General features: G+C 52.8%; 12 protein-coding genes across 12 annotated transcripts; 7 read left to right on the forward strand and 5 right to left on the reverse strand.

Moving 5' to 3' along the window:
* The first annotated feature begins 41 nt into the window (after positions 1-41).
* BO66DRAFT_342171 (NADH:flavin oxidoreductase/NADH oxidase family protein) lies at positions 42-2,044 on the forward strand. The gene is made up of 7 exons (XM_025644453.1): positions 42-331; positions 406-511; positions 570-1,001; positions 1,071-1,090; positions 1,154-1,390; positions 1,499-1,846; positions 1,908-2,044. The coding sequence occupies exons 1-7, from the start codon at positions 263-265 to the stop codon at positions 1,971-1,973; spliced, it is 1,278 nt and encodes a 425-aa protein (XP_025507487.1). The 5' UTR covers positions 42-262; the 3' UTR covers positions 1,974-2,044.
* A 313-nt stretch (positions 2,045-2,357) lies between these two features.
* BO66DRAFT_342174 (snoRNA-binding rRNA-processing protein IMP3) lies at positions 2,358-3,340 on the forward strand. The gene is made up of 2 exons (XM_025644454.1): positions 2,358-2,930; positions 3,021-3,340. The coding sequence occupies exons 1-2, from the start codon at positions 2,541-2,543 to the stop codon at positions 3,192-3,194; spliced, it is 564 nt and encodes a 187-aa protein (XP_025507488.1). The 5' UTR covers positions 2,358-2,540; the 3' UTR covers positions 3,195-3,340.
* A 7-nt stretch (positions 3,341-3,347) lies between these two features.
* BO66DRAFT_388768 (uncharacterized protein) lies at positions 3,348-4,827 on the reverse strand. Its single transcript, XM_025646637.1, has 2 exons — positions 4,662-4,827; positions 3,348-4,591 (listed from the first exon to the last, which is right to left on the reverse strand). Exon 2 carries the CDS (start codon positions 4,360-4,362, stop codon positions 3,445-3,447), a length of 918 nt encoding a protein of 305 aa, XP_025507489.1. The 5' UTR covers positions 4,363-4,591; positions 4,662-4,827; the 3' UTR covers positions 3,348-3,444.
* Positions 4,828-6,036: 1,209 nt separating this feature from the next.
* Positions 6,037-7,959, reverse strand: BO66DRAFT_408594 (serine hydrolase domain-containing protein; the record flags this gene model as incomplete). Its single annotated transcript, XM_025649129.1, has 4 exons — positions 6,037-6,889; positions 6,935-7,196; positions 7,242-7,358; positions 7,416-7,959. The coding sequence occupies 4 exons, from the start codon at positions 7,957-7,959 to the stop codon at positions 6,037-6,039; spliced, it is 1,776 nt and encodes a 591-aa protein (XP_025507490.1).
* Positions 7,960-9,098: 1,139 nt separating this feature from the next.
* On the reverse strand, positions 9,099-9,810 carry BO66DRAFT_203229 (uncharacterized protein). The gene is made up of 2 exons (XM_025642535.1): positions 9,716-9,810; positions 9,099-9,643 (listed from the first exon to the last, which is right to left on the reverse strand). The coding sequence occupies exons 1-2, from the start codon at positions 9,775-9,777 to the stop codon at positions 9,241-9,243; spliced, it is 465 nt and encodes a 154-aa protein (XP_025507491.1). The 5' UTR covers positions 9,778-9,810; the 3' UTR covers positions 9,099-9,240.
* A 168-nt stretch (positions 9,811-9,978) lies between these two features.
* BO66DRAFT_426183 (Zn(II)2Cys6 transcription factor) lies at positions 9,979-11,683 on the forward strand. Its single transcript, XM_025650275.1, has 2 exons — positions 9,979-10,098; positions 10,155-11,683. Exons 1-2 carry the CDS (start codon positions 9,995-9,997, stop codon positions 11,593-11,595), a joined length of 1,545 nt encoding a protein of 514 aa, XP_025507492.1. The 5' UTR covers positions 9,979-9,994; the 3' UTR covers positions 11,596-11,683.
* Positions 11,684-12,593: 910 nt separating this feature from the next.
* Positions 12,594-13,572, forward strand: BO66DRAFT_388772 (sulfotransferase family protein). Its single transcript, XM_025646638.1, has one exon. It carries the CDS (start codon positions 12,697-12,699, stop codon positions 13,459-13,461), a length of 765 nt encoding a protein of 254 aa, XP_025507493.1. The 5' UTR covers positions 12,594-12,696; the 3' UTR covers positions 13,462-13,572.
* Positions 13,573-14,670: 1,098 nt separating this feature from the next.
* Positions 14,671-15,525, forward strand: BO66DRAFT_203313 (uncharacterized protein). Its single transcript, XM_025642536.1, has 2 exons — positions 14,671-15,462; positions 15,514-15,525. The coding sequence occupies exon 1, from the start codon at positions 14,795-14,797 to the stop codon at positions 15,197-15,199; it is 405 nt and encodes a 134-aa protein (XP_025507494.1). The 5' UTR covers positions 14,671-14,794; the 3' UTR covers positions 15,200-15,462; positions 15,514-15,525.
* A 390-nt stretch (positions 15,526-15,915) lies between these two features.
* On the forward strand, positions 15,916-17,527 carry BO66DRAFT_398526 (uncharacterized protein; the record flags this gene model as incomplete). Its single annotated transcript, XM_025648647.1, has 10 exons — positions 15,916-16,005; positions 16,072-16,086; positions 16,135-16,208; positions 16,437-16,516; positions 16,569-16,643; positions 16,824-17,027; positions 17,074-17,075; positions 17,155-17,191; positions 17,249-17,317; positions 17,514-17,527. 10 exons carry the CDS (start codon positions 15,916-15,918, stop codon positions 17,525-17,527), a joined length of 660 nt encoding a protein of 219 aa, XP_025507495.1.
* A 416-nt stretch (positions 17,528-17,943) lies between these two features.
* BO66DRAFT_203317 (uncharacterized protein) lies at positions 17,944-18,805 on the forward strand. The gene is made up of 2 exons (XM_025642537.1): positions 17,944-18,599; positions 18,670-18,805. Exons 1-2 carry the CDS (start codon positions 18,135-18,137, stop codon positions 18,706-18,708), a joined length of 504 nt encoding a protein of 167 aa, XP_025507496.1. The 5' UTR covers positions 17,944-18,134; the 3' UTR covers positions 18,709-18,805.
* A 1,017-nt stretch (positions 18,806-19,822) lies between these two features.
* Positions 19,823-22,230, reverse strand: BO66DRAFT_203367 (allantoate permease family MFS transporter). Its single transcript, XM_025642538.1, has 8 exons — positions 21,736-22,230; positions 21,587-21,682; positions 21,387-21,531; positions 21,276-21,336; positions 20,788-21,207; positions 20,357-20,705; positions 20,090-20,270; positions 19,823-19,995 (listed from the first exon to the last, which is right to left on the reverse strand). Exons 1-8 carry the CDS (start codon positions 21,974-21,976, stop codon positions 19,944-19,946), a joined length of 1,545 nt encoding a protein of 514 aa, XP_025507497.1. The 5' UTR covers positions 21,977-22,230; the 3' UTR covers positions 19,823-19,943.
* Positions 22,231-23,031: 801 nt separating this feature from the next.
* Positions 23,032-24,144, reverse strand: pyrG (orotidine-5'-phosphate decarboxylase pyrG). The gene is made up of 2 exons (XM_025650276.1): positions 23,820-24,144; positions 23,032-23,756 (listed from the first exon to the last, which is right to left on the reverse strand). The coding sequence occupies exons 1-2, from the start codon at positions 23,974-23,976 to the stop codon at positions 23,080-23,082; spliced, it is 834 nt and encodes a 277-aa protein (XP_025507498.1). The 5' UTR covers positions 23,977-24,144; the 3' UTR covers positions 23,032-23,079.
* Between the last annotated feature and the right edge of the window lie 95 nt (positions 24,145-24,239).

Raw genomic sequence — 24,239 nt, forward strand, 5'->3', positions numbered from 1 at the left:
TACACCTCGTGGCATGATTGATTACCCACATACCTACTAATCAATTTTCAGTTCTGCTTGATAAGCATAAGCATAAGCCTAAGCCTAAGCCTAAGCATTCTGCAAGCCAAATCTTGGCTTTTGTTAGTCCCGGTGTCTCCACCTGCCCGTCCGTGTGCCTCGGTTCCGAATATTTTGCCTCCGTATATTTCGGCGGCTTTTCTCCTTTCCTCTTGCGTTGGTTTGTGTTGGAAAAAACTAGACATCCGCTTTGATCGCCAACATGCCGTCGGTTTTGAGTGAGCCCGTGAAAATGCCGTGTGGCTTGGTGCTGCCGAATCGGCTGGCGAAGGTTTGAGAGTCCTTCGTTCTTGTGGCTGTCTGGGTTTTGTGGAGTGCTTACGATGACTGAGGGTGGGTGGATAGGCAGCGCTCGCCGAGTCGCTAGCTGGCTCGCAGAATACGATCACCCCGACTTTGTTGAAGGCGTATGAGCGATGGGGGCAGGGCGGTTGGGGGGCGATTCTTACGGGTTCGATTGACTCTTCATCCCTCCAGCGTCTACGGTTGATCTCTGACTCCGTATACAGGCAACGTCCAAGTCGATATCAACCACATGGGCCAACCCTTCGACCTGGCCCTCCAGGGCGAATACACCGACAAGACCGACCCCGCCATGCAGCCCCTCCTCGCGAGCTGGGCCTCCTACGCCGCCGCCATCCAGCAGCACCACGGCACCCCGGCCATCGTCCAGCTGTGCCACCCGGGCCGCCAGTCGGCGCGGTTCGCCGGCCGTCGCGGCATGTTCGCGCCCACCCTGGCCCCGAGCCCGATCCCCCTGCAGATGGGCGGCGACGGCTTCCTCGCGCGCTGGATCAGCCGGTTCCTGTTCCCGGCGCCGCGCGAGATGGACCAGACGGACATCGATCGTGTGGTGCGCCAGTTCGTGGACGCCGCGCGCCTCATGGCCGATAGTGGGTTCTCCGGTGTTGAGTTGCACGGCGCGCATGGATATTTGATTGGTTTGCATCCCCCCCCGCCCCTTTGGACCGTGGATTTGGTGGGTGAGCTTGCTGACTGGCTGAGTTTAGATCAATTCTTGAATGCGAAGGTTGGTGGCATTTCTTTCGGGCAAGGGGCAGGGTACCCAGGGAGTGTGGACTGACTTCTTCAGACGAACAAACGCACCGATGCGTACGGAGGTAGCGCCGAGAAGCGCGCGAAATTCGTGCTGGACATCATCCGCGCGGTTCGCGAGGTGGTGCCCCGCGAGTTCGCCGTGGGCATCAAGCTGAACTCGGCGGATCACAGCTCGAGTACCTTCGAGGAGACGATGATGCAGATCCAGTTGCTGGTGGAGGCTGGGGTGGACTTTTTGGAGATCAGCGGGGGAAGCTATGAGAATCCTGAGGTGAGTTTTTTTTGACACAGTCTTTCTCGTTGCGCCTTGCCTTTCCCAAGTTTTCCACCTCCCCAGGTTTCCACCTCCGTGGAGAACCGTACTAACAAGCGAGGGCAGATGATGGGCCTTGACGCTGCTGCTGCCGCCCCCAAGAGTGAACGCACCCTCGCCCGCGAGGCGTTCTTCCTCGACTTTGCCCGCGAAACCCGCCAACGGTTCCCCAATCTGGTGCTGATGCTAACCGGTGGGTTCCGGACCCGCGCCGGTGCCGAGGCTGCGGTCCAGCAGAATGCCTGCGATATCATCGGGCTCGGGCGTCCTGCGGCCATCGATCCGGATCTGCCCCGGTTGTTCCTGGACGACGGGCTGGAGGAGGAGAAGGCCCGGTTGGTGCTGGGGCGCGTGCCGGTGCCGGCGTTGGTGCGCTTGCTGCCGCTCAAGGGTGTTGGCGCGGGGTTGGAGTCGGTAGGTTTGATGTTTTCTGGAAGAACGATTTGGGAGAAGTGTGCTGACGACTTGCTTTCAGAATTACTATGCGGCGCAGATTAAGCGGTTTGCCATGGGGTTGAGGACTATTATTCCGGGAGTTTAGGGTGCATTGTAATTTTGATGCGGTGTATAGTCGATGCATGAATGGTTGTCCAGAAGCGCACATAGATGTATAGGTCACACGACTGGTTGGGTCTAGTTGTTTCATTGATTATGGATGAAATCCAATGGAGCAGTGATGGGTAAGCTGATAGTGTCCCTGCAGATGTAGAGGGGGGCCTTGCCATAGTGTAGAAGTCGACTTGATGAAAATGAATATGTGTAACCACTACTAAAGAGTCGATGACCATAAGCTCTGAGAAACCCAATTAAGTCTTCGATACAAAAGAGAAGAACGGAAGAATTGACATTGAGATGCCCCCGTATAGTTAGTTGAAGTCTTACCGCCAACACACCGCCAAGCCCTCCCCCCCCCAAAATTGAACCGGCAATATCCCCACCGCTCATCCCAAATTTTCTCCTCATCACGCAGAAACCCATGCACCACCATCATTAACTAACTAATACCAAACAACGTATACCTACACCAACACCTACACCTACCTCCTCACCTTCCCGAGAAGACACCTTTTCAGCCCCGAGAAGAAAACCCTCACACCAGAACGAAATCATGGTCCGCGCCCTCAAGCACCACGAGAAAAAACTCCTCCGCAAGGTCGACTTCCACACGTACAAGTCGGACAACAACCACCGCGAGTCGACGATCCGCACGCGCTACCACCTGCAGGACCCGCTCGACTACCGCAAGTATAACAACCTGTGCGGCTCGCTGCGGCAGCTGGCGCACAAGCTGAGCGAGCTGGACCCGGCGGACCCCGTGCGCCGCAAGCTCGAGGCCGACATGCTGGACAAGCTGTGGCGGATGGGGATCCTGAAGCAGAGCCGCGAGCAGGGCGCCGGGCTGTCGCGGGTCGAGCACGAGGTGACGGTGTCGGCGTTCTGTCGGCGGCGGTTGGGCGTGTTCATGGCCCGGTCTGGGATGGTGGAGAATGTTGTTGCTGTAGGTTTTTTTTTTCTTTTTCCCAGCAGCAGGGAGGGGGATAAGGCTGGTTGGTAACTGATTGCTAACTGGTGCTGATATCTGCTGCAGGCCAACACATTCATCGAACAAGGCCACGTTCGGGTCGGAACGGAGGTCGTCACCGACCCCGCGTACTTGATCACCCGCAACATGGAGGACTTTGTGACCTGGGTCGATAGCAGCAAGATCAAGCGCACGATCATGAACTACAGGAATAAGGTGGATGATTTCGATTTGTTGTGATGATGATGTGATGATACCCTTGAGAAAGAACGGTGTTCTGGCGTTCTGATTCTTTTTTTTTTTCAGTATGAAAAGTTGGGGTGTGATTGATGCTTGCTGTCAGCCTTATCTGTATAAACATAATCCCAAGACAGGTTACTACAGTACTGCAGTCCAGGTGATGTAAGATTTGCATTAACCAAGCAAAAAGTAACGATCGACAATCTATGGGTATCAAAATATCGACAAAATAAAGGCTAGATGGAATCAATCACTCCGGAATGTCCATTCGGAACCGTCGCACACTCCCCCCGTAATTCCCCTTCCCGTCCTTCTCCTCGAAAAATGGCATCCGACGAGCCCGCGACTGACACCATTTCGGCGCCACTCGCCGCCAGAACCCCCGCATCCCGCTGCTCGCCTTGTCGATCTTCTCGTACTCCCGGCGGCGCGTGGACGGCGAGGTCCAGTCGATCACGGTCACGGTTGTTTTGGGTGTCGTCGTCGTCGTCGTGACTTCATCGGTATAGTCCCATACCGGGAGGGTGGATGCGCGGACGGGGGTCTTGAGCACTTCGTGGATTGAGATCGGCGAATGATCACCGCCACCGCCGCCGCCGCCGCTGCCCCTTGCGTGGGTGTTGGTGTTGCTGGTGGTCGTCGCGTTGGAGCTGGTGCTGGAGGAGCGCAAATTGCGCGGGGTCAAAGGGGGTGTTGTTTGTTGTTGTTTCTGTTGTTGCTGTTGCTGCTGCTGCTGAAATAGTCGACAGGATTCACGATGCAGGGCTAGGAGATCCTCTCTGCGGGTGGTTTGGTCGGTGATCGGGGTGATGGAGACCGCGGTGGCGGTGCGACGGTGCTGCGAGTAATGAGAGCTGCTGTGGCGGCTGTGGAGACTGCTCTTGCGATGACGGGATGTCGAAGAAGAAGACGACGACGACGATGATGAGCTTATGGTTTTGGTACTTGTGGTTGTTGCTGCAGGAGACGATGGCGACGGGGTTCGTCTTCTTTTGGGCGTGGCGATGATGCTGCTATCCTCCAAAGCATGAGGGGCATCCATACACGGCGATAGGCTTATCTCGGTGACCTCCAGTGTCGGGTAATCTTTGATAGTCGTTGGGGGTTTCACACCGGGTGAAATATACGTTTGCTCTGGGCCTGGGCCAGGGCGTGAGGGTATAGACATGTCTTGAGGGAAGGCGGGATTTCCTTGTGAGAAAGTAGTTGGGGGCTGTTGACATGTGATTTTTTTTCTCTTAAAATCGTGAGGATGACGGCCCAGCCGATGCATACGCATGCCCCGAGGAAGAGGAGGGGGTGGGACTTTAACAAGCAGGGATCATCTTGGCAGCTGGTTGATGTACTCGAGTTGGTATGTGTGGCGGTTATCAGCTGGTGTCAGGGTCGATTAGGTTCTGAGAGGGGCAAGTCAGTCGACCGGCGATCAATACGAAGGCAGAGAATGAAAGGGTCAATCAGACTGACCTGTGAATGTACTGGTATACTTGATAAGTGCCTGGTACTTTACTCAGAACCTCTGAAGGTAAATGAGAGACTGACAATAGAACAATAATGAAAGACTGAGCGTGAGGTTAAAGAACAAGAACGAGAACGAGAATGGAAATGCCTGAGAATCTGTAGTGTTGGGAAGGGGAGGGGGGAAGGTGGTAGTTCTTAGGTTTTTTAATCTATTCTAGACCCCATTTTGCCCTTTTGCCCTTTTGCCCTTTTGCCCTTTTTCCTCAATTTCCCTTTTCCCTCCCGAACGCAGGCTGCATTCATTCCAAGCGGCAACCCAAACCAGTTTAACCGCCAGGGTTGCATTGAAGCGTCAATTTTCCCCTCGAGTATCCGTACTTCACTCAATGCAGTGCCGTCCAGTGGGGGATGCATGGATCGGCGGCAAGGAACCACCAGACTTGAGGGAGATGATCATCATTGATCATACTGAGTAGTTATAGTTATTGTTAGTTGTTCTTCTACATACAGAGAGAGTACTACGTAGTCTGAGGGGAACGTTCTCCATAATTCACCCACCGAACCTGTTCTTCCCCTTCCAACGCAGGTTCTTTTTTCTTTCTTCTCTTGCCCACTGCGGGGCTTTGTAAATTCCCCCTCCCCTCTTTCTTCTTCACCCCCTGCATTGAGTGATCACTGATCAGTATTATTATTATTATTATTATTCAGGAATCTCGACCTGACCCTTAGACTACCTAGTCTACTAAGTGGTTAGTGTGCCCCCACTTGGAATTGGCTTGCTGTCAGCCAATCTTCCCTCCCACGGTCCCGCTGCCGTCCTCGAGGCCTCACCGCCAGTTACCTTTCGTCCCTCTTCTATCACACTTCATGGTTTTCTGCACATAGTCTGTCATGAGACTGCGTTGTCTCGAACCCTTCCTTATGAAGCTTCTTCTCCTGACATGTCAACACGATCCTCTTGCAGTCTCACATTCCGTTGTGGAATGGTAGACATCACCCAGACTCGACCTGACCGCATCCTCCACAGTGCGTGGGGTGCGAGACATTCCTTGGACCAAGTCTAGATGCCTGACGTGACGTGATTAGGGAATGGTTCTGGCACCTGGCCCGAGTCCGTGAGTCAGTTCACGCAGAACCATGGATTGACTTCGAACTAAACACCTAATCGGCACTATAGAATCCACATCGATCGCTTACTATCGCTAGTTTTCCCAGCAACAGTCAACATGATGACATTTCTCTCAACCACCGCACAGTGGTACAACCCCGGATAATCCCCGGGGATTCGGGGCGGCTAGTACCTTGGCAGGCTCAATCTCTTTTCCTTTTGATAAGCGATAACGGACAGGTCGAAGTATTGTTCTCCTGCATATGCTGCGTCTCAACGGCAGACACGTGGACTGGCAGCTTCCTCTTCGAGGTACAGTAGACTAATGTGAGGCGTCATAGCCAGTTCTGCCTCTTTCAAGATCATCCTCACTCCCCTCGCCTCGACTGCAACGGCCTTTCCCTGTTTGTCCACATCAAACACAAACTCGTCGAGCCCAACGGCTCCATACACAAAAGCGTCCCCAAGGAACCAGGTCGCGCATACTTGACTGAACGGACCAATCCCATCGACTCCCAAACTCAAATTCCGAAAGACCGCCCGGAAAGACACCCGCCCTGGTGCCTTCAGTCCGGTCGGATACAGCCGCACGCTGAGATCCGTAATAGACGCGCCCACAAGCAATGAAAGTGTGTTGAACATATCGTTACCCTCATTGAGCCATGTTTCGACCTTCAGTCCAGGGCCGTCATCCGTGGTGATGGTCAGTGAGGATGAGGAGTTCCTCGCAAAATAGGATCCCACGAATCTTAGGATCGCCTCCTCTTTCGCCGCTTCGTCGAGCGCGGGAAGAAGCGAGTTTGCAAGGAGATCGGACAGATAGGCAGCCGTCCAATGTGTGTTTGTGCCGGCTATCAGTATGGTGAAGCCGACCTTGTGGTCTGGAGACAAAGCAAGCATGGATGAGTACGATCCCAGATCTCCGGCTTTGGCGTGGAGATCGACCACTCGTGAGGAGGGAAATGAGTAGGTCTCCCAGGGCGCCCCGACGGCCAGGCCTAGTGAGGACGTGTGACTAGCCGGCTTTAGCCAGCGCCGAGTGATGGAGCTGGAAAGTAGCCGGCTGTCAAGAATGGCGCGGCCAAGGGTGGCCACGTCCTTGGTCGACGAGTAGAGGCCACCGGTACTGCAGGCGGTTAGCACGGTCTAGTGATGGAGCAGATGCACGAACGGTGTCTCATCGCCGAGTGAGTAGGTCCACCACGTGGTCTCTACATCGCCGGGAATGACTCCAAGTCTGTCCGCTGGCTTGTTGTAGCTGGAGCGGGTGAGGTTGAGCGGGCGAATGAGATCCCGAGACAAGAGCGTCTGGTAGCTTTGACCGGTCATTGCTTCCAGTGCGTATCCCAGGATCTGGAATGCTGCATTTGAGTAGACAGGTGCGGACGCAGTCGGAACGACGGGGTGTCTCTTCAAGAAGCCGTCGAAAAATCCTAGAATTATCAGCATTTTCCATCTGGAATAGATGGAAGGCTCACGTTTTCGATCACAAGGGCTGCCTGGCGCACCGCATTGGGGGATCTCAGCTGCCGAAAGCTCAGGAAGGCCAATTGCACTCGGATCAGGCAGCAATGTGGCTAGATCAACGAACCCGTCTGTGCATGTATGAGTGTGCAAAATAGCGATGGTTCTGTGCAGATACAGTCACTCACAGTCTCGCGATATCCCCGCTAGGTGACTTGCCAGCTGCCCGATTGTCACCTCCTTCCAGCGCACTGAATCAATCTCATTCCCAGGTGGATTGGTGCTCATTCTTCGGATCTCTGGGACATACTTTGCCACCGGATCGCGAAACACCATATCCCCCCGTTCGATGAGCATCAACAATATTGTCCATATTTTTGAGCCACTACCAATGCGGAACACGGTATCCTCATTCACTACACTAACTCCTACAGAAGTGTTGACATTTGGAGCGGTATAGTAGGATTCGAAAAGGGGTTCCGCGTCATCCGTCGAAAAGACTTGGATGGCAAACGATGTGGTGTTAGGGTCAAAGACGTCATTGAGAGGGGATGTTCCTGCTATGGCTGCCTCGAGAGCCGAGGAGATGTTGTTCTTTGCGGCAAGGAATGCGCTGCTTGTCGAGAGTGCTCTCGGGGCCGGGAAGATGGGTCCCAGAAGCGGACAATAATCTGGTGATGCGGCGAAAACCAAAGGGGAAAGACAAGCAAGCAACGACAGAAATAAACACATTCTGGCTTGGAAATGCTAATGATTCTCCGATGTCAGGCTTCCCGTTTGTTCCATTAGCAGAAATTGGAATCAGGGGGCATCGATGACCCCCCCCCCCCCCCCCCCCCCCCCCCCCCCCCCCCCCCTCAGCTATATACCGGTAGTCAATTGGGTTTATTGGATGAGCGTTTCTCTGCCGTTCATTCTCAGGCACCCCGCTATATTGGCTTGGGGTTGATAGTCTGTCCGGATGCGGCCCCCAATTGACTGGTCACAAGCAAAGCCTCTTTGATGGGAATCAACCTCAAGACCAGAATCTGACATTCAAACCGCGCCGCCAGGAAGGTGAAGATAGCGGTGAGTGGACTGGTGCTGGGATGAGGCCATCTAACATCTCTCTCAGATTCCATGCTTCTGGGTCTGGTTTGATGCCTCATTGTTTGGGGTCGTTGTGGTGGAAGTTACAACCGGATGATACATGTCGGAAGGTGAGTCCGTCTGGAAGCAAGAACCACTCATCGATTTCCCCTACCGCATCGGCCCTTTTTTCGTAGACTCATCACATTGACTTCGATCAAGTTGTTCATGGTCAATCTGATAGACTTTATCTAGTCGAGGCAATCCCAGCAGATTGGGTCTGTGGTGATTGCTCTTGGACATTGTACAGGCACGTGGCTTGGCGATGCGCATACCCAACCCAATCAGCACCATGGAGCCTACCCTTTCATGACTGACCCAGCTCATCAGATATGATATCATTGCAATATCGCAGTATGCACATCAAGGGATGAATGCAACAATACCCAGAGCTGTGAGTTCTCCGTGGCATCTTATCAGGTGGGGTGTTCATGGGACAATTAATTCTGGGGATTGCTTCACTGAGTTGCATTAGTCCAGCCCCAATTGGAATTTGCTCTTTGACCTTGTAGAATCCGTGTACCTGGTGATCTCATGGTTGGAACAGCCAGCTAGCTGTGGGCTGATGCCCACATTGTCGGGCCAGGAGTCATCACACTCGTGTGGAGAGCGGAGCTCGTGATGTGATGGAGCATTAGCTATTGGGTGCAATGGTCTTTACGCAGGGGTCAAGGGCTAGCTCAGCGGAGCAAAGCATCAGGCTAATGAGCCGTTGATATCGAATAACATGCCAGTTTCTTGTTGTTAAAGAAGGTCTTATCCATTTCTCTGACAAACTCCGAGGAGTTGTGAGTATAGTATGCCACCGTTGCTCCACTCATTGATCAGCTCACAGCCTATCCTTCTCCTTCTCTTCATCTCCAACGGTAGACCTCCTCGCCAGCACTAATGTCGAGCTGCTGACATCTCGCTGTAACCGTGGGATAAGAAGCTAGTCAGGGTCGGTGTCACTCTCTCGACGGTTCCTCGTTCAGGACTCAGGGAGAGAATGGCCGTGAGGGCATGTACATGTACTGTAGATTGGGTTACTTTTGGCCAGTGATCTTCAATCCTTAGGGGCCCTTCGTAAGGTATTTTCATTGACTGCAGCGGTGGATGGGTTGTTCCTTGATTGGTAGGGTAGAATCTGCGTTTGTTTGCTTTGGCTCGAATCCGAGTCGGGACTTGATCGAGTCTGTCTTTGGGTAGGTAGGCATTGCTATTAGTGGTTAGCGAGGATGATGTTCCTAAGAGGAAAAATTCAGGAACTAGCGAATCTTTCGTATCTGGATTAGGGGGGACTCGCTGCCTGTGACAGTGGATTCGGATCAGCAATCATAGATTCATAGTTTCAAGGATAATATAGGACCCAGATACCCACCACAGGAACCAAGATGCCAATTTCCTTGGCATGGGGCCGCAAGGAAGACGGCAGGGAATCATGGAACTTGGAAGAGGATGGAGGAGACCGACAGGCTCCACAGCGGAGTAGGGGAGATGTCAGATTGTCTCCCTCTGCCAGGCAGCCAGACACCAGTTCGTTGTTTCCCCCTGACGGCCCGCCCCATCGGCTCGTCCAGCCGCCGCTGCTAATTTAGTGCGGGTCGCGATTAATTTAACAACAACGTCAAAAGCACCACCAGGTCCACCACCAACTACAATGGATTCGGGCCCTTTGGAGGACTCACTTACTTCGTCTCATAAGAGTCTTATCCGGCGGCGTGCTTCTAAGCCAAGATCCCGTACCGGATGTCGCACCTGTCGGTAAGCAAGAAGTGATTTGACTATCCGCTGTCACTCGGCTGACGCATTGTCAACAGAGCCCGGCGGATCAAATGCGATGAAGCGCCCGGATCATGCCAGCGCTGTACCTCCACAGGCCGAGTCTGCGATGGATACGAAGTGCAGCGACTGCCTCTACCCCCGCGTAGAAAGACAGCAACTGTGTCTCGAATTCCTGCCCCGGTACCAACCGGCTTTCGTTTCACAACCACCACAGATGAGATACGCTGTTTCTCGTACTTTCAACATTGTTCGGTCTCTCATCTGATTGCCTCGGTCGATAACCCTCTGTGGGAGAAACTCGTACTCCAGATGAGTTACAATGAGCCGGCCGTGTACCATGCGATCGTGGCTCTGGGCTCAATCCATCAGAATCTGGAGAAGTATGGCTTGCCCAGGCCTGGAAAGAAGTCTGGTAGCACTTTAGAACGTTTCGCAATGGAACAGTCCCTCAGATCCTTCTCTATGCTCACCCAGCGCCGTGCTTCGCAGGATCCCGCCCTGCGACAGGTGGTCCTCATCTGTTGCTTGCTCTTCACCGTGACTGAACTGCTCTGTGCACGCCCAGAAACCGCGAGTGTGCATCTAGCAGGTGGACTGAGGATTCTCCGAGAACTCAGAGCACAAAGGTGCGCGCACTCGCCATGGGAACAGCAGACCACCCTGGAGACGTATCTGCATCTTCAGAGTCAGTCCTTTTTCATGATGGGTGGGCCAATCCTGACGAGCGATCACGAAATAATCCATGAGATGCCGTATGAGGACCATCTATCTACCTTCACCACTTTCCACGAGGCCCAGCGCGCATTTGGACCCGTACTCAACGCTAGCTGCGGCTTTCACGTAATATTTTGGAAGCAAAGACAAAGGATCCCGGCCGTAGAGTCCTACCAGGCCAGCTTGCTTTCCCCAACACGCATTCTTTCATGCTTAAATCGGTTCCTGCAACAGCTCGAGGCATTTGTGGCGCAGCCATCCACCCGCCTCAATACAAAGGAGAAGCGGGGTGTGCAGCTGCTGAGAGTCATCACGCATGGACAGATCGTAGGTGTCAAGAGCACTCTCTTGCTCAGCAATGATCTCTCCTTGCATTCCCTCGTGGAGGATTTCGTGAACCTGGACCGAATGCTGAAAACGACATTGGACCAGATCCGGGACCGCCCGCTAATCAGCCTCGGAGTTGGTCTTACCCCCGTTTTTTTCTTCTTGGCTCAGTGTCCCGACTACGAGATCCGCTTGTGGGCTATTGATAGTCTACTGTCGTGGCCGCATTGTGGCGGCTTTTTCAACTCGAAGCAGATGGCTCAAGTGGTGCTTCAAGGAATGAAGACTGAGCTGAGAACGCTGAGAGAGAGTTGTCCACTCGGTGTGGACGGGGTGGTGGGTTTCTTTAACAAGGAGGATGGGTCATCATTTGCTCGAATCCTGTACTCGGGGGAGAATGGGGCTACACAACGGTTGGTGAGGCTTGATGAGTAGTTACGTAGATGTCAGGACTAGGCGATTATTTGTTATTCATGATAGCTGTAGCTGCTCCGTCTGTAGCTTGTAGGAGTGTACCTAGACTGCGTCTGGTTTGATCTTCGCCCCTTATTTAATTCCTCAAATATATTGATTTCTGCATCACTGGATAAGTTTGAAGAACGATGAGACTAAATCGTCAGGCAAGGCCCAGGCTCTCAACGCTGGTCCTGTCAATTTGCGTACTTGTGATCGAGTGCTAGTTCTTGCTGCGTGCCAGCAGCATGCTCGGCTTACTGTATCATGACTCTCAAATTCATCTGGCTTATGTTTGGGAATATACTCAAGAATTTCTGCTAATAGTTGAAATGCTCGACCAACTCTGAGCACCACACGTAGTCCTTTTGCAACCCACATGTTGCTGTCTTCGTTGCTGGTTCAATGGGGTATATTTTGATCCTGTGTCTCTCTATCTAGAAAGGCATCCGATTCTAGCCCCGGAAGATCATTCCTACTGAAGCCCCTACATCCAGATCTTGCATATCTCCCCCACTGCCTAACTCTACCGACACATTCTCTTCAGTGGTGTACAACGTCTTCGAGGCGCGAACAGCAAGCGATGTCATCTCTCAGTCACTTTTTCGCCGTAACGTCGATGCATCCACATCATTGGCAGTAGAAGATCACATGGACGACTATTCTTAGATTCTTGCTCTATCGCGTTCACGAGGAAAGCAAACAGCGAGAAATTCCTGTATCCTAATTATAGCTCTTCCTCCGGTCGAGGTGCTCGGAGATAGACAGCCCGTTGTGGTTGGACTGGAAGTTGGTTCCTGCCTGTAGTACCCAGTTAGTAGTATTCTGCTGGATGTACAGGACAGGGGTAAAAAGTCAATCCCTGGTTCGAAATCGGTGGAAGGGCGGCGCTTAAGGCGACCCCAGCAAGAAGAAAGTACTCCGTAACTTGTGTGACCTTCGATGGTTACTGCCGCTGAAACGCCTTTGCAACCTCTCTCATCATCCTCCCATTATTATTCCCACCCCCTCAAACTCTTCCGGACCAGCCTCGCCTTGAACCTTTCCTCCAGCTTCCCATATTCTCTACGAGCTACGTACACGATGGGCCAACAAGCGTCCGTCCCCCAGCCCGGGACACACATCCAAGTCATCGGCGCCGGGCTCTCGCGCACGGGAACCGCTTCCTTCAGCGCCGCCCTGGAGATCCTTCTGGGCGGCCCCATCTACCACGGGGGTACCCAGACGCTGATGGGCCCGCCTACGGAGATCGTCTCGTGGAAGCGAATCCTCCAGAGCTGGCTGTCGGGCGACCACGCGACCACGCTTGCCCTCCTCCAGACCCGCACCGCGGGCTACGCCGCCATCACCGATGCGCCCGCGTCGCAGCTCGTCCCCGAACTCCTCGAGCTCTACCCGGACAGCAAAGTCATCTGCACGGTGCGCGACCCGGACGCGTGGGTGCGGAGCATCCAGCAAGTCAGCTCGATCGTGCGCCTGTGGTTCCTGGGCGCCGTGCTGCTCCCGCTCCCGGGGATGCGGCACTTCATGGGCTACAACTGGCTGCTGCAGGCGCAGTGGGACCGCATCTATCGCTCGCGCGACGTCGCCTGGATCTACCAGCTGCACCTGCAGTGGCTGCGCGAGGTCGTGCCGCCCGATCGCCTCGTGCTGTTCGATGTCCGCGAGGGCTGGGAGCCCCTCTGCCGCGCGCTGGGCAAGGAGGTGCCCGACGTTCCCTTCCCCCGCATCAACGACGCCCAGGCGGTGGATCGCATCGCCGAGTACTACATCCGCCGGGGGCTGATGCGGTGGGCCATCCTGTTGGCTGTGCTTGGGCTGGGGGGTTATTGGTTGCTGGGAAAGTAGTCACTGTTCTGATGTGACGAGGTTGCATACTGGATGTACAGTACTGTACCCTACCACACTGTACGGTACTCGAGCCTGGGTGGGCATGCAACCGACGTTTCTTTTTTTGTACTCATATGTAGCAGTCTAAGAATCCAGAAATTAAGCTTTTGCTCAAGCTGCATTGACTTGCAAGCCACTCCCGCGACTTGAAAGTGTACTATTTTTGCATGGGCTGGCTGATGAGTTTCGAGTTTCCATGGTTGGCAATCAAGGGGTCCTGTCAGCAGGACAGCATTCTCTCCCCTGATTGATGGATTGGGTTTGCACAGGAGAATAATTCCGAGAGAGCCTTAAGAGTATCAGGGCAAAAGCTTATCCCCCACATTCCTGGTAGAGAAGCTGCGGGTGCCAGCCCGTAGTTCCATGTGCTGCTGTTCCTGATTCTCTTGGTCCCCTGACTGAACTTCCTGCCCCTGCGTTGATCAATTTGGTTCTGAGAGAACGAGGAAAAGAGAGAGAGAGAGAGGGAGGGGGGAGGGGAGGAGGGAGGGAGACGTATGGTTCTCTCTGGACGAAGGTAAGCTTGCTGCACCCGACTCTCTGCCATGTTGCTAACTTTAGTGTGGGTCAAACTTGCAGGTTACTATTCACAGTCGAACTCCCACCGCAGTCGACAGATAGCGTCGTTGGCATCGCACTGCCCATCCCCCGCTCCCTCGGCCGGCTCGCATCCGCTCAAACCTTACACTGAACAAGCTTTGCGACGTCTTCGCCGGAGTAACACCGGATGGCTCCATCTATCGAAGCCGAAGGCCCAAACTCTCTTGTCTCCTTTCCCCCCTTCACCCTCCCTCGACACCCTACCATGGCAGCCGGCCATCCAGCGAGCAACTTTGACGTCAAACTCTACTTCCTCCAGCTTCCTGGGTCTTCTCAGGCACACATCCTGACAGCGTTCGCGACGACGTCAAGTCTTGGCATCGGAGCAAAACCAGCGCGATCCCTCGCTCGAGGCTCGAGAAATCTTTCTCTCCTACACATCTCTCATCCCTTAACAGTTCGTGTATCTTCTTGCCATCTTGTGCATATCGTGTCTAGGTAGTGTTCATTTGTTGGTGTCTGTCTTTTCTTTCCTATCTTCTTGTATGTAGGTTTCATTTGGTGTATCTTGTCTTTCCTATCTTTTCTTGTCTCCTTGTGTCTCTTTCTCATCTTGTTGGCATATTCTTATCTTTCCTATGTTATGTGATTTCTTCTAGATAGTTTCATTTGTTGCATCTGTCTTTCCTATCTTTTCTTGTCTCATATGTCTCATTTATTTGGTTATTTCTTGTCTCTTTGATTGTTTCATATGTCTCTTTTCTTACTATCTTCTTCATTTTGTGTATCTTCTATATCTCCTTGTCTGTGGTTTCATTTGTTGTATCTTCTGTCTTCTACTTTCATCTATCTCATATGTTTTATTTCGTTGTTTCATATGTCTCTTTTCCTTACTATCTTTCCTTCTTCATCTTGTTGTTTCTTTTCTTATTTCGTGTATCTCCTTGTATATGGTTTCATATGTGCATCTTCTTGTCATCTTTCTCATCTATTCTATCTATCCTATCTGTTGTATCTGTTTTATCTCTTTTGGTTGTTTCATTTGTCACATTTTCTTGATTTTGGGGAGTTAGGCGTTCTGTCTTTTCTGCTATCTTGTTTGATCTTTGCTATCTTGTCTGATCTTTTTCTATCTTGTCTGATCTGTTTGACTTAATTTTCTTTCCTAGGCCTCGGTTGGGTGGCTGGGACGGGCCTGGGACATCAGGCAGCACAGCTGCCCGGTGTTTATCATCTCATTTGATCTACTTGTCATTTTCTGCTATCTTGTCTGATCTTTCCTATCTTGTCTGATCTTTTCTATCTTGTCTGATCTGTTGAATTTAATTTTCTTTTCTAGGCCCCGGTTGGGTGGCTGGGACGGGCCTGGGACATCGGACACGTGAGTGTCTGGTGTTTGTGCAGTTTCGAAAGAGACTAGTAAGTCCTTCCTCAAGATTGTGCACTCGGCTAACAACATTCATTATGCAGACACATCTTGCTTACAAAGGCCTTGGCTGGGTGGACGGGACGGGCCTGGGACATCGGACACGCGTGTCTGGTGTTTGAGTGCAGGTTTGCAAGAAACTGGTAAGTCATCTATCCTTTCTTGAGATGGAGCAGTTGACTGACTTGTATATATACGTAGACACGTTAGACTGAACAGGCCTTGGCTGGGTGGACGGGACGGGCCTGGGACATCGGACACGCGAGTGTCTGGTGTGGTTAAGTGCAGTTTCGAAAGAAACTGGTAAGTCTTCTGAGGTTGCTAGCAACTATTGGTACTTGACTAACAGAGGTTTGCAGACACAGTAGTCTGAACAGGCCTCGGACGGGTGGACGGGACGGGCCTGGGACATCGGACACGCGGGCGTCTGGTGTTTGAATCTTGCTATGTATATTCGACAGAGAAAGTTCCCCTTCCTCTTTGACAGTATTCACTCGACTGATGGTTCCGTGCATATGCAGTCTGCCCAGGCCATGGTAGGGCGGCTGGGAAGGGCCTGGGAACACTTAGCAGCTTAGGCTGCTGGGTGTTGTTAAGTGCAGTTTCGAAAGAAACTGGTAAGTCTTCTATGAGTGTTAGCAGCTATTGGCACTTGACTGACAAAGGTTGGCAGACACGATTTGCTTGCACAGGTCCTTGGACGGGTGGACGGGACGGGCCTGGGGCATCAGACACGCGTGTAGGGTCTGATGTCGATGATGTTCAAGTTTCATGATCAAACAGATGAGTGACCTCACCATAGCAACGAGAAACTGACTAATGGAGGTTCGTCGATGTAGTTTGACCAGGCCTCGGTTGGGTGGATGGGACGGGCCTGGGTGTTGGACACTGTAGCGTAGCTCTGGCGTCCATTTGGTGAGTGACCGTTCTGTCCAGTTTATGAAACTGTGCTAACTCTTCTTGATAGTAGTTGTAGACTGGGCCTTGGTTGGGCGGATGGGACGGGCCTGGGTGTTGGACACTGTAGCGTAGCTCTGTGTCCATTCGGTGAGTGATGGTTGCATCCTCTCCATTGAGTTGAGCTAACTTCACTTTATAGTAGTTGCCTTGGCCTCGGTTGGGTGGCTGGGACGGGCTAGGGCGGGACACTGTAGCGTAGCTCTGTGTCCCTTCGGTGAGTGATCATGACACTCTTTGAATCAAGCTGAGCTAACTGTGGTCTATAGTAGCGTAGACGGGCCTCGGTTGGGTGGTTGGGACGGGCCTGGGTCAAAGACACTGTAGCGTAGCTCTGTGTCGATTCGGTGAGTGCTGATCTCCTGTCTGGCTATGCTGAGCTAACTTTGCGTTACAGTAGCTTCTGAACAGCCTTGGCCGGGTGGTTGGGAATGGGCTGGGATATACGACAAAGCCCATATGCGCCACTTCGTAGTTGTCTCGTGGCCATGGTTGGTGGTTGGGGCCGGAGACACGACAAAGCCCATACGCGACAACCTCAGGTCATGGCGGGCGGACGGGACGGGCCTGGGTCATGTAGATGTAATCTTGCACTCCCTTGGTAAGTGCTCACTATCCTGACTGAACCTGGCTAACTTGTCTTGCAGTAGTATGTATATTGTAAAAGGCCCCGGTTGGGTGGTCGGGACGGGCTTGGGATATATATTTTTTCCCACTCATGGAATCAGGTTAGCTCGATGCTATCCTGTGCCCGTGGGTCAAGGTGTAAGTACCTTTCCAATGTTTGCATATTGACATGGCTCATTTGGCTGATCGATACAGGCGTACTTCTTCCCCCTATTGTTTTTCCTAGGCTCGGCGGGTGGCTGGGATGGGCCTGGGACATAGACGGTGGGTTCACTGTCTATGTTTTATACTAATCCTGCTTTTCATTTCTTGATTTTGTTTGTTTCTTCTTTTCTTTTGTTTTTCTTTTTCCCTTTGTCTTTTCTTTCTTTCCTTTCTGCTTCTTTTTTCCATAGAAGGATAGTGAGTGGTCCCCTCTGGCAACGGATTAGCATACGCTATTGACTAACTTATGTTTTAGGGTTCAAGAAGTGACAAATAAAGCAACTTTTTTGTGGCCTCTCACGAGGCCTGCACACCAGGTTTCCTGGTGTAGACGCTGCTGTCACTTCGAGAACGGGTGAGTGAAAAAGCCTCGGTCTAGTGGATGTTGACTGACATCTGTTGATGAACAGGATACATAGTTTTCTTTTCTCGTTTCTTGTTTATACACGCTGTTCTCCCATGGTTCATTTCCTTCTTCTGTTGATGTACGTACATATATGAACGGGCTGACTGATTGCTTCGGGGAACGGGTCTGAAAGGGATGGGCGTGTTTCTTTCGGAGAAGTTGGGTGATTGGATGATGGAATGGGGCCTGGGTGCAAGGATCCCAGATTCATCTGCTCAAACGACAACTTCGGAGCAGCAGCTGTTCTCACGGCAGACCTGGGATAGTGGTAGGGGTGATCACGAACACGATTCACTTGACGACGACGACCTCGACGATATCGACCTCACGGCGACGACAAACTCGACGACGACGACAAGGCAACGAACTCGGCAGGCCTCGGTTGGGTGGTAGGGACGGGCCTGGGTCCTCGACGATGAACTCGACGATGAAAACCACGACGACGACGACGATGACAACGAGACGGACATCATGACATCAACACCGACGACGACGACTACAACGACGACGACTACAACGACGACGACTACGACCACCTCGATAACGACGACAACACCAAGGCAACGATATCGAAGGCCTCGGTTGGGTGGCAGGGACGGGCCTGGGTCCTCGACGACGACATCAACGACAGCCTTGCGACACCAACCTCACGACACCGACCTCACGACACCGACCTCACGACACCGACCTCACGACACCGACCTCACGACACCGACCTCACGACACCGACCTCACGACACCGACCTCACGACACCGACCTCACGACACCGACCTCACGACACCGACCTCACGACACCGACCTCACGACACCGGCCTCACAGCAACGACCTCGCGCCACCAGCACTGACGACGACCTCGACAAAACAACGAGATCTACAGGCCTCGGTTGGGTGGTTGGGACGGGCCTGGGACAACGACTATTTAGCACCTCTAAGAGTAAGTGTGCTAAGGGCGTCTATTCTCCTTGATGCAATTGAGTCCAACTAACATGTCGTGATAAATATTGGCGACGTTCTCTTTGCGCTGCGACACTAGCCGAGGATGAGCAGTGGGGACTGGTCTTCACACGACAGAATCTGCTCATCAACAACCATCTCGATATCAACCTCTTCGACAGCAACCTCATCGACAAGAACCTTCTTGTCGCCAACGTATCTCTCAACACAGGCCTCGGTTGGGTGGTTGGGATGGGCCTGGGACATATACAACTAGCTTCTACAATCTTCGAGAACGACTATTTACGACAGCATCTTCCGTGACAGCAACCTCTTCGACAGCAGCCTCTTCGACAGCAACCTCCTCGACAGCAACCTCCTCGACAGCAACCTCCTCGACAGCAACCTCTTCGACAACAACCCCTTCGACAGCGACTGCCCACACATGAACACCCTACATTCCACCTCCTCCATATCGTTCTCCTCAACAGGACTTCCTTTATCACAGGCCTCGGTTGGGTGGCTGGGACGGGCCTGGGTCATCGATGAAACCATTATCGGTGACATATTCTACTTCAGTACTGCAACAAACCATGGTCAGTCAATGAAAACTCCTCTGTTATTCGATTGTATAAACCATGGCGTACTGACATCATGTTCCAGACAAAACCATGTCTCTCACACCCCATATCTCGATGTGAGGCCTAAGGTGTTGGGAGAGTGCAAGCTGCCTTGGAAGCCAAACCACAATGAGGTAGACTTCTCTGCAAAGCCGTGACTCGACAGGCTGAGTGCTTGTTGTGTGACTGTCTGAGACAGGGGAGTTGTGGGGTGAGTGATATCCTATCTGGAGGATAGGCTCTGGTCTACGGGGAACACCCTTCCTTGAGTCTGTATTTTATATGGGCAGTCCTGTGACTTGGTTTGCAGTGTGCCGAAGATTGTGCATTCCTATGAGACGAGGTTTGTGCAGCTTGCAGCTTGCAGCTTGTCTGTGTATGCGAAGTCGGGTTATGGGTTGCGATGAGTGAGAGACGCATGTCATAGACGATGGCCTGTATGAGAGAATTTGAGTTCAAGAAAAGGTCCTCAATTTGATCCGTGAAGATGATCCATATTTTTCTTGAGACTATGAGTGAGCTATGCTTGCTGTCTACAAAATCTGGTAAGCTGCACGGGAGCAGTTGTACTTCCCCCCGGATACTCAGAAGCACATTTGGTATAAGCGCATAGAATTACGTCATATCATATCATGATCATGAAAGCCTAGATAACCTGTGACTTACACAGGAAAGTACATAACAAGGAGTAGATCAACAGGCTCCAGGCCTGAAAGAGTCATTCATTACAAAGCATAGACAAGATCATGGTTCTCCCAATCCGTGAGGTCCATCCACCTTGCACCAAAAGTCAGCATGGCTTGGAAAGGAAGGAACAGAGTGATAGCAAGGGATGATGGAAGGAACGCGTGAATGAGAGTGAGGAACTTACTCCTGATTCTCCAACCGGATATACTCCGGACTCGAGCGGATGCGAGCCTTCTTCTCATTTTGTCGGCGATACCACCACCAGATCAGTCCGAGGATCATCATCGACACCCCGTAACAGACGATGATGGTGATCTCGGCGGGGACGTAGCGGGGGGCGTCTTGCGGGCGGAAGACTTGCGGGCCTGGTTGTTGTTTAGTTATCGCGCCAAGTTTGAGGTTGGTAGGTTTCTCTGGTAAACAGATAGTGCGGCACTGGAGAAACACATACCGATTATATTGCCCGCACAGTACCCGATCAGGTAGATCGCCGCGACGGTTGTCTTCTTGGTGTAGCCGGCGACGTTGGAGGAGATCATGGCCAGCAGGGCCACAAACGAGGTGGCGCTGGCTTGGGTCAGGTAGTAGCCGATCAGCCGGCCGACGTTGTTGGAGAGTGGTAGGGCGACGATGAGAATCATCCCGAGGATGCCGGAGACGAGACCGCCCGCGCTGCAGAGGAGGCGTTGGTTGGTGTATTGGCCCAGAAAGCCGCTGCCGATGAGGGAGAGGATCTCCACGACGCCGCCGGGCGTGCCGTAGAGGAGAGATTGTTCAGCAGTGTAACCGAAGGAGGTTATCTATTCCCTTGCGCGATTAGTGGATGTGGTGGTGGTGGTGGTGGTGGAGACAGATTGAGAGGTTCAGGGCATGGAAACGTACCAGCTGACTGAAGAAATTGGTGATTCCGCCGTTGGGGATATCTGCGATGAGAGCGTAGAAGAAGAACGCCCACGTCATCGGATCGATCAGGGCTTCCTTTACTTGGTGGAGCTTGAAATGCTTGTTTCCGATACCTTGCTGGTTGACGCGAACGCGGGCCACAGCCAGAATGCGGTCTTCCTTGGTGAGCCAGCGTGCGTTGAGCTGGCTGTCGGGGACCACCCAGTAGAAGATGACTCCAAGGAGGACAGTCAGGAGGCCCGTCACGAGGAAGACGATCTTCCAGGGAGCAATGGCGGAGCCGTGTTTCTCGGTGCCGACGGCGATACCGTAGGCGACGAAGCCGCCGAGAATCTGTGCGAAACCATTGAAGCTAAACCAGATGTTGACGCGGCTGCCTTGTTCAGACTTGGTGTACCACTATTCAATATAACCATGTTAGAGCTGGGATAGGGATAAGTAGTGTGGTCTACTTCGGGCCGACTCACCTGAGAGGTTAGCAGAGCAAAGCCTGGGGTGACGGAGGCTTCGAAAACGCCTAGAAAGAAGCTAATTGCACGTTAGAAGAGTCGAATGAGACAGTGGCAGGGGTGCCATACCGAATGGCAACAGCTCCAGAAAAGTTCGACACTGCAGCAAAGCAACACAGGATAGCTCCCCATATGATGATGCAGACGGCGGAGTACTTCCCCAAGGGAAGTCTCTGCAGAAGTCTATTTGTCGGGTATTCCCATGCCAGATAGCCTGATTGATGAACTGTTAGTCTTCCTGCTACATGGCCGCGTATGACAGTACGCACCAAAGTAGAATAGACTGCCTAGCCATTGATAGTCATCGCCTTGCAGGTTGATGTCGGTCTTGATGCCCATGATACTGGCGTAGGACAGGGTTGTTTCTAGAATGTGTCAACATACATGCTGCCGCATTGAACCGCATGGAGTCACTCACTGTCGAGGAAGTTCATGCCATAGACAAAGCACATGATCGGCATGATATGCCAATCGATTCTGCGCAAGAGTCGCTTGTTCGTGGCCTCGTCGAGTTCGATCAGCTCCCCCTGGAGATCTTGGAAGACGCCCAGCGCCTCGTCTGCGTCCTGCGCATGCTGGAGAAGGACCGGATCCACGGCCTTGGTGGTATCTTTCTCTTCATCGACCATTGTATGCGACTGGGATTTCTCGTCCCCCATGTTTAATGGCACCGAGGAAGCAAGGAGAGAAAAGAGAAGAATGCGTCAAAGGGGATAGAAGTGTGGGGATGAAGGACGGGTGTGACAGACAGGAGGCAAGGGGGCAAGCGGAGATTGACCCAGAGCGACCAGATGGGCTTTATGACTGTCCTCTGAAATGTCATGGTGCAGCCGGATCGGCAATGGAATTCACAACTAGCTTGCTTGGAAGAGATGGGGTTGCATGAGCGCTCATAGTCCCATAGTCCCATAGTCGGAGATAAGACGCTAGTTGTTTGGCTGTTATCTGGTTTATCTGGGGTAGACGGCTTATCGACCGAATCAGGAGGGTTGGATCCCCGTTAGCTGCATGCAGTAGTTGGAGTACTAAACGATAATGCCATCCAGTCAGATAAGAATGAGGGGGAAACAGGTTGGAGAGAGGAGAGGGGGTGAAGGAGGATGTTGAGGTCGAAGAGGACTTGCCACTCGTCCATTGGAGAGATTAGCCGAGTGACTCGAGGCTGGACATGATGCTCCTAGGTTGTTTTCGACTGAGGATGGCAGAGGGACGAATCGTGCTGTCGCTTATCTTGCGACGTCATGAGGTGAGGAGAGGAGAAGGAAGGAAAGTCGCTCAACAACATCCTGCAAGCGCGGAACTGTCACTCTTCGTTCCGCATCGGATTCCAGATCTGGAGGCCGGCGCTTTGCAACGTCCCCCATCTCAACATTAATAGCATGGCCATATTGCATCCATCCATTGGCAGATAACAATCTTGGCCAGAGGAAAGTATATGCTGAGATATGCTAGGAGATCCACAGACCCATCATCTGCCTGCCTCTACAGTCATGTAAGTAAGGTAGAGGCTGGATTTCAGGTCTTATCTCGTCCGGTCTAGATTAGGTTATCATCTCCCATGTTATCAATCACAAAACCCATGGCCTGAATGGGCCTGGATGGCAAGATGACTGATTCAAGGGATCTTATCTTCCATGCAGGATCGATACCCCCTCGTCATTATCCGAGAGCTTGGATGCTTGAAAGCAAATTAGTCGTAACATGGCATTATGTTGCTAATCCTGTACATCGTCTAAAATAAACAGCCACCCCTCACTCAATTTCAGTTTCCGCCAACACGGGCCTGGTACGCCTCCCAGCCCTCCTTCTGGTACTGCTGCGCCGCCTGCACCGGGTCCGCCGCGGCATAGATCCCGCGACCGGCGATGATGAAATCGGCTCCGCGACCAATCGCAGAGGCGGGGGTCTGGTACTGCTGGCCGAGCTTATCGCCCTTGGAGGAGATGTTGACGCCCGTCGTGAACACGACAAAGTCCTCCTCGTCCGAGGCGGAGCTCGCCTCCGACTGCACCTCGCCCAGCGCCCGCGTCGACACGAACCCCATGACGAACTTCTGGTACTTGCGCGCGTAGTCCACCGAGGAGGTGGTGTACTGGCCCGTGGCGAGGGATCCCTTGGAGGTCATCTCGGCCAGGATCAGGAGGCCGCGCTCGGCGCCGTACTCGAAGTCCTCGGCCGCGGCGGTCTGGGCCAGGGCCTCCACGATGCCCTCGCCGGGCAGGATGCTGCAGTTGATGATGTGGGCCCACTCCGAGATCCGGAGGGTGCCCTTGTGGTACTGCTTCTGGACGGTGTTGCCGATGTCGATGAACTTGCGGTCCTCGAAGATCAGGAAGTTGTGCTTCTCGGACAGCGCCTTGAGGCCCTCGATGGTCTCGTTGCTGAAGTCCGACAGGATGTCGATATGCGTCTTGATGACGGCGATGTAGGGTCCCAGGCCTATGTACATATCTCGGGGGTCAATTCCTTATCATGGAGTGAAAGAGGTTTCGGCGGGCCTACGGTCAGCGAGGTCCAGGAGCTCCTTGGTAGTGGTCACGTCGGCGGAGACGGTCACATTGGTCTTCTTCGCCTCGGCGATCTCGAAGAGGCGCTTGGCCAGAGGGTTGGTGTGCTTGCTCGCACGAGCAGTGTAGGTCAATTGCGACTTGGAAGACATGGCGGGGGTTTTGCGGGGTGGTAGCGGATGACAATTGTACGATGTCGGGTGGGATGTGGAGCTTTTTGCTGGAATGGGCTGATTGGGGGATTGACCAGTATGTGAAGAGGCCTCCAATAATGATACCAGTCAAGTAATTGAGCTCAATGGCGGGGTATTGACGAAAAGAAGGCCTGCGGAAGAAAATACGATAGACGATAAAATCATACCCAAAGATTCCCCCTCCATCCTTCATCAGCCACATCGGCTTCTAGATTGCTCCA

Source organism: Aspergillus aculeatinus (assembly GCF_003184765.1).
Source record: "Aspergillus aculeatinus CBS 121060 unplaced genomic scaffold BO66scaffold_6, whole genome shotgun sequence".
Classification (NCBI taxonomy): Eukaryota; Fungi; Ascomycota; class Eurotiomycetes; order Eurotiales; family Aspergillaceae; genus Aspergillus; species Aspergillus aculeatinus.

Excerpts from the sequence above, each read along its gene's own strand:
- BO66DRAFT_342171 (XM_025644453.1), top strand. The coding sequence starts at position 263 with ATGCCGTCGGTTTTGAGTGAGCCCGTGAAAATGCCGTGTGGCTTGGTG. Across the intron at positions 512-569 it reads TTGGGGGGCGATTCTTACGG|GCAACGTCCAAGTCGATATC; the intron begins GTTCGATTGACT and ends CTCCGTATACAG. Across the intron at positions 1,847-1,907 it reads TTGGCGCGGGGTTGGAGTCG|AATTACTATGCGGCGCAGAT; the intron begins GTAGGTTTGATG and ends ACTTGCTTTCAG.
- BO66DRAFT_342174 (XM_025644454.1), top strand. The coding sequence starts at position 2,541 with ATGGTCCGCGCCCTCAAGCACCACGAGAAAAAACTCCTCCGCAAGGTC. Across the intron at positions 2,931-3,020 it reads TGGTGGAGAATGTTGTTGCT|GCCAACACATTCATCGAACA; the intron begins GTAGGTTTTTTT and ends TATCTGCTGCAG.
- BO66DRAFT_388768 (XM_025646637.1), bottom strand. The coding sequence starts at position 4,362 with ATGTCTATACCCTCACGCCCTGGCCCAGGCCCAGAGCAAACGTATATT.
- BO66DRAFT_203229 (XM_025642535.1), bottom strand. The coding sequence starts at position 9,777 with ATGATTCCCTGCCGTCTTCCTTGCGGCCCCATGCCAAGGAAATTGGCA. Across the intron at positions 9,644-9,715 it reads TTGGCATCTTGGTTCCTGTG|GCAGCGAGTCCCCCCTAATC; the intron begins GTGGGTATCTGG and ends CCACTGTCACAG.
- BO66DRAFT_426183 (XM_025650275.1), top strand. The coding sequence starts at position 9,995 with ATGGATTCGGGCCCTTTGGAGGACTCACTTACTTCGTCTCATAAGAGT. Across the intron at positions 10,099-10,154 it reads ACCGGATGTCGCACCTGTCG|AGCCCGGCGGATCAAATGCG; the intron begins GTAAGCAAGAAG and ends CATTGTCAACAG.
- BO66DRAFT_388772 (XM_025646638.1), top strand. The coding sequence starts at position 12,697 with ATGGGCCAACAAGCGTCCGTCCCCCAGCCCGGGACACACATCCAAGTC.
- BO66DRAFT_203313 (XM_025642536.1), top strand. The coding sequence starts at position 14,795 with ATGTCTCTTTTCTTACTATCTTCTTCATTTTGTGTATCTTCTATATCT.
- BO66DRAFT_203317 (XM_025642537.1), top strand. The coding sequence starts at position 18,135 with ATGACATCAACACCGACGACGACGACTACAACGACGACGACTACAACG. Across the intron at positions 18,600-18,669 it reads ACTATTTAGCACCTCTAAGA|GCGACGTTCTCTTTGCGCTG; the intron begins GTAAGTGTGCTA and ends TGATAAATATTG.
- BO66DRAFT_203367 (XM_025642538.1), bottom strand. The coding sequence starts at position 21,976 with ATGGGGGACGAGAAATCCCAGTCGCATACAATGGTCGATGAAGAGAAA. Across the intron at positions 21,683-21,735 it reads TGGCATGAACTTCCTCGACA|AAACAACCCTGTCCTACGCC; the intron begins GTGAGTGACTCC and ends GACACATTCTAG. Across the intron at positions 20,271-20,356 it reads CTGTGCGGGCAATATAATCG|GCCCGCAAGTCTTCCGCCCG; the intron begins GTATGTGTTTCT and ends AACAACAACCAG.
- pyrG (XM_025650276.1), bottom strand. The coding sequence starts at position 23,976 with ATGTCTTCCAAGTCGCAATTGACCTACACTGCTCGTGCGAGCAAGCAC. Across the intron at positions 23,757-23,819 it reads GCTCCTGGACCTCGCTGACC|GCCTGGGACCCTACATCGCC; the intron begins GTAGGCCCGCCG and ends ATATGTACATAG.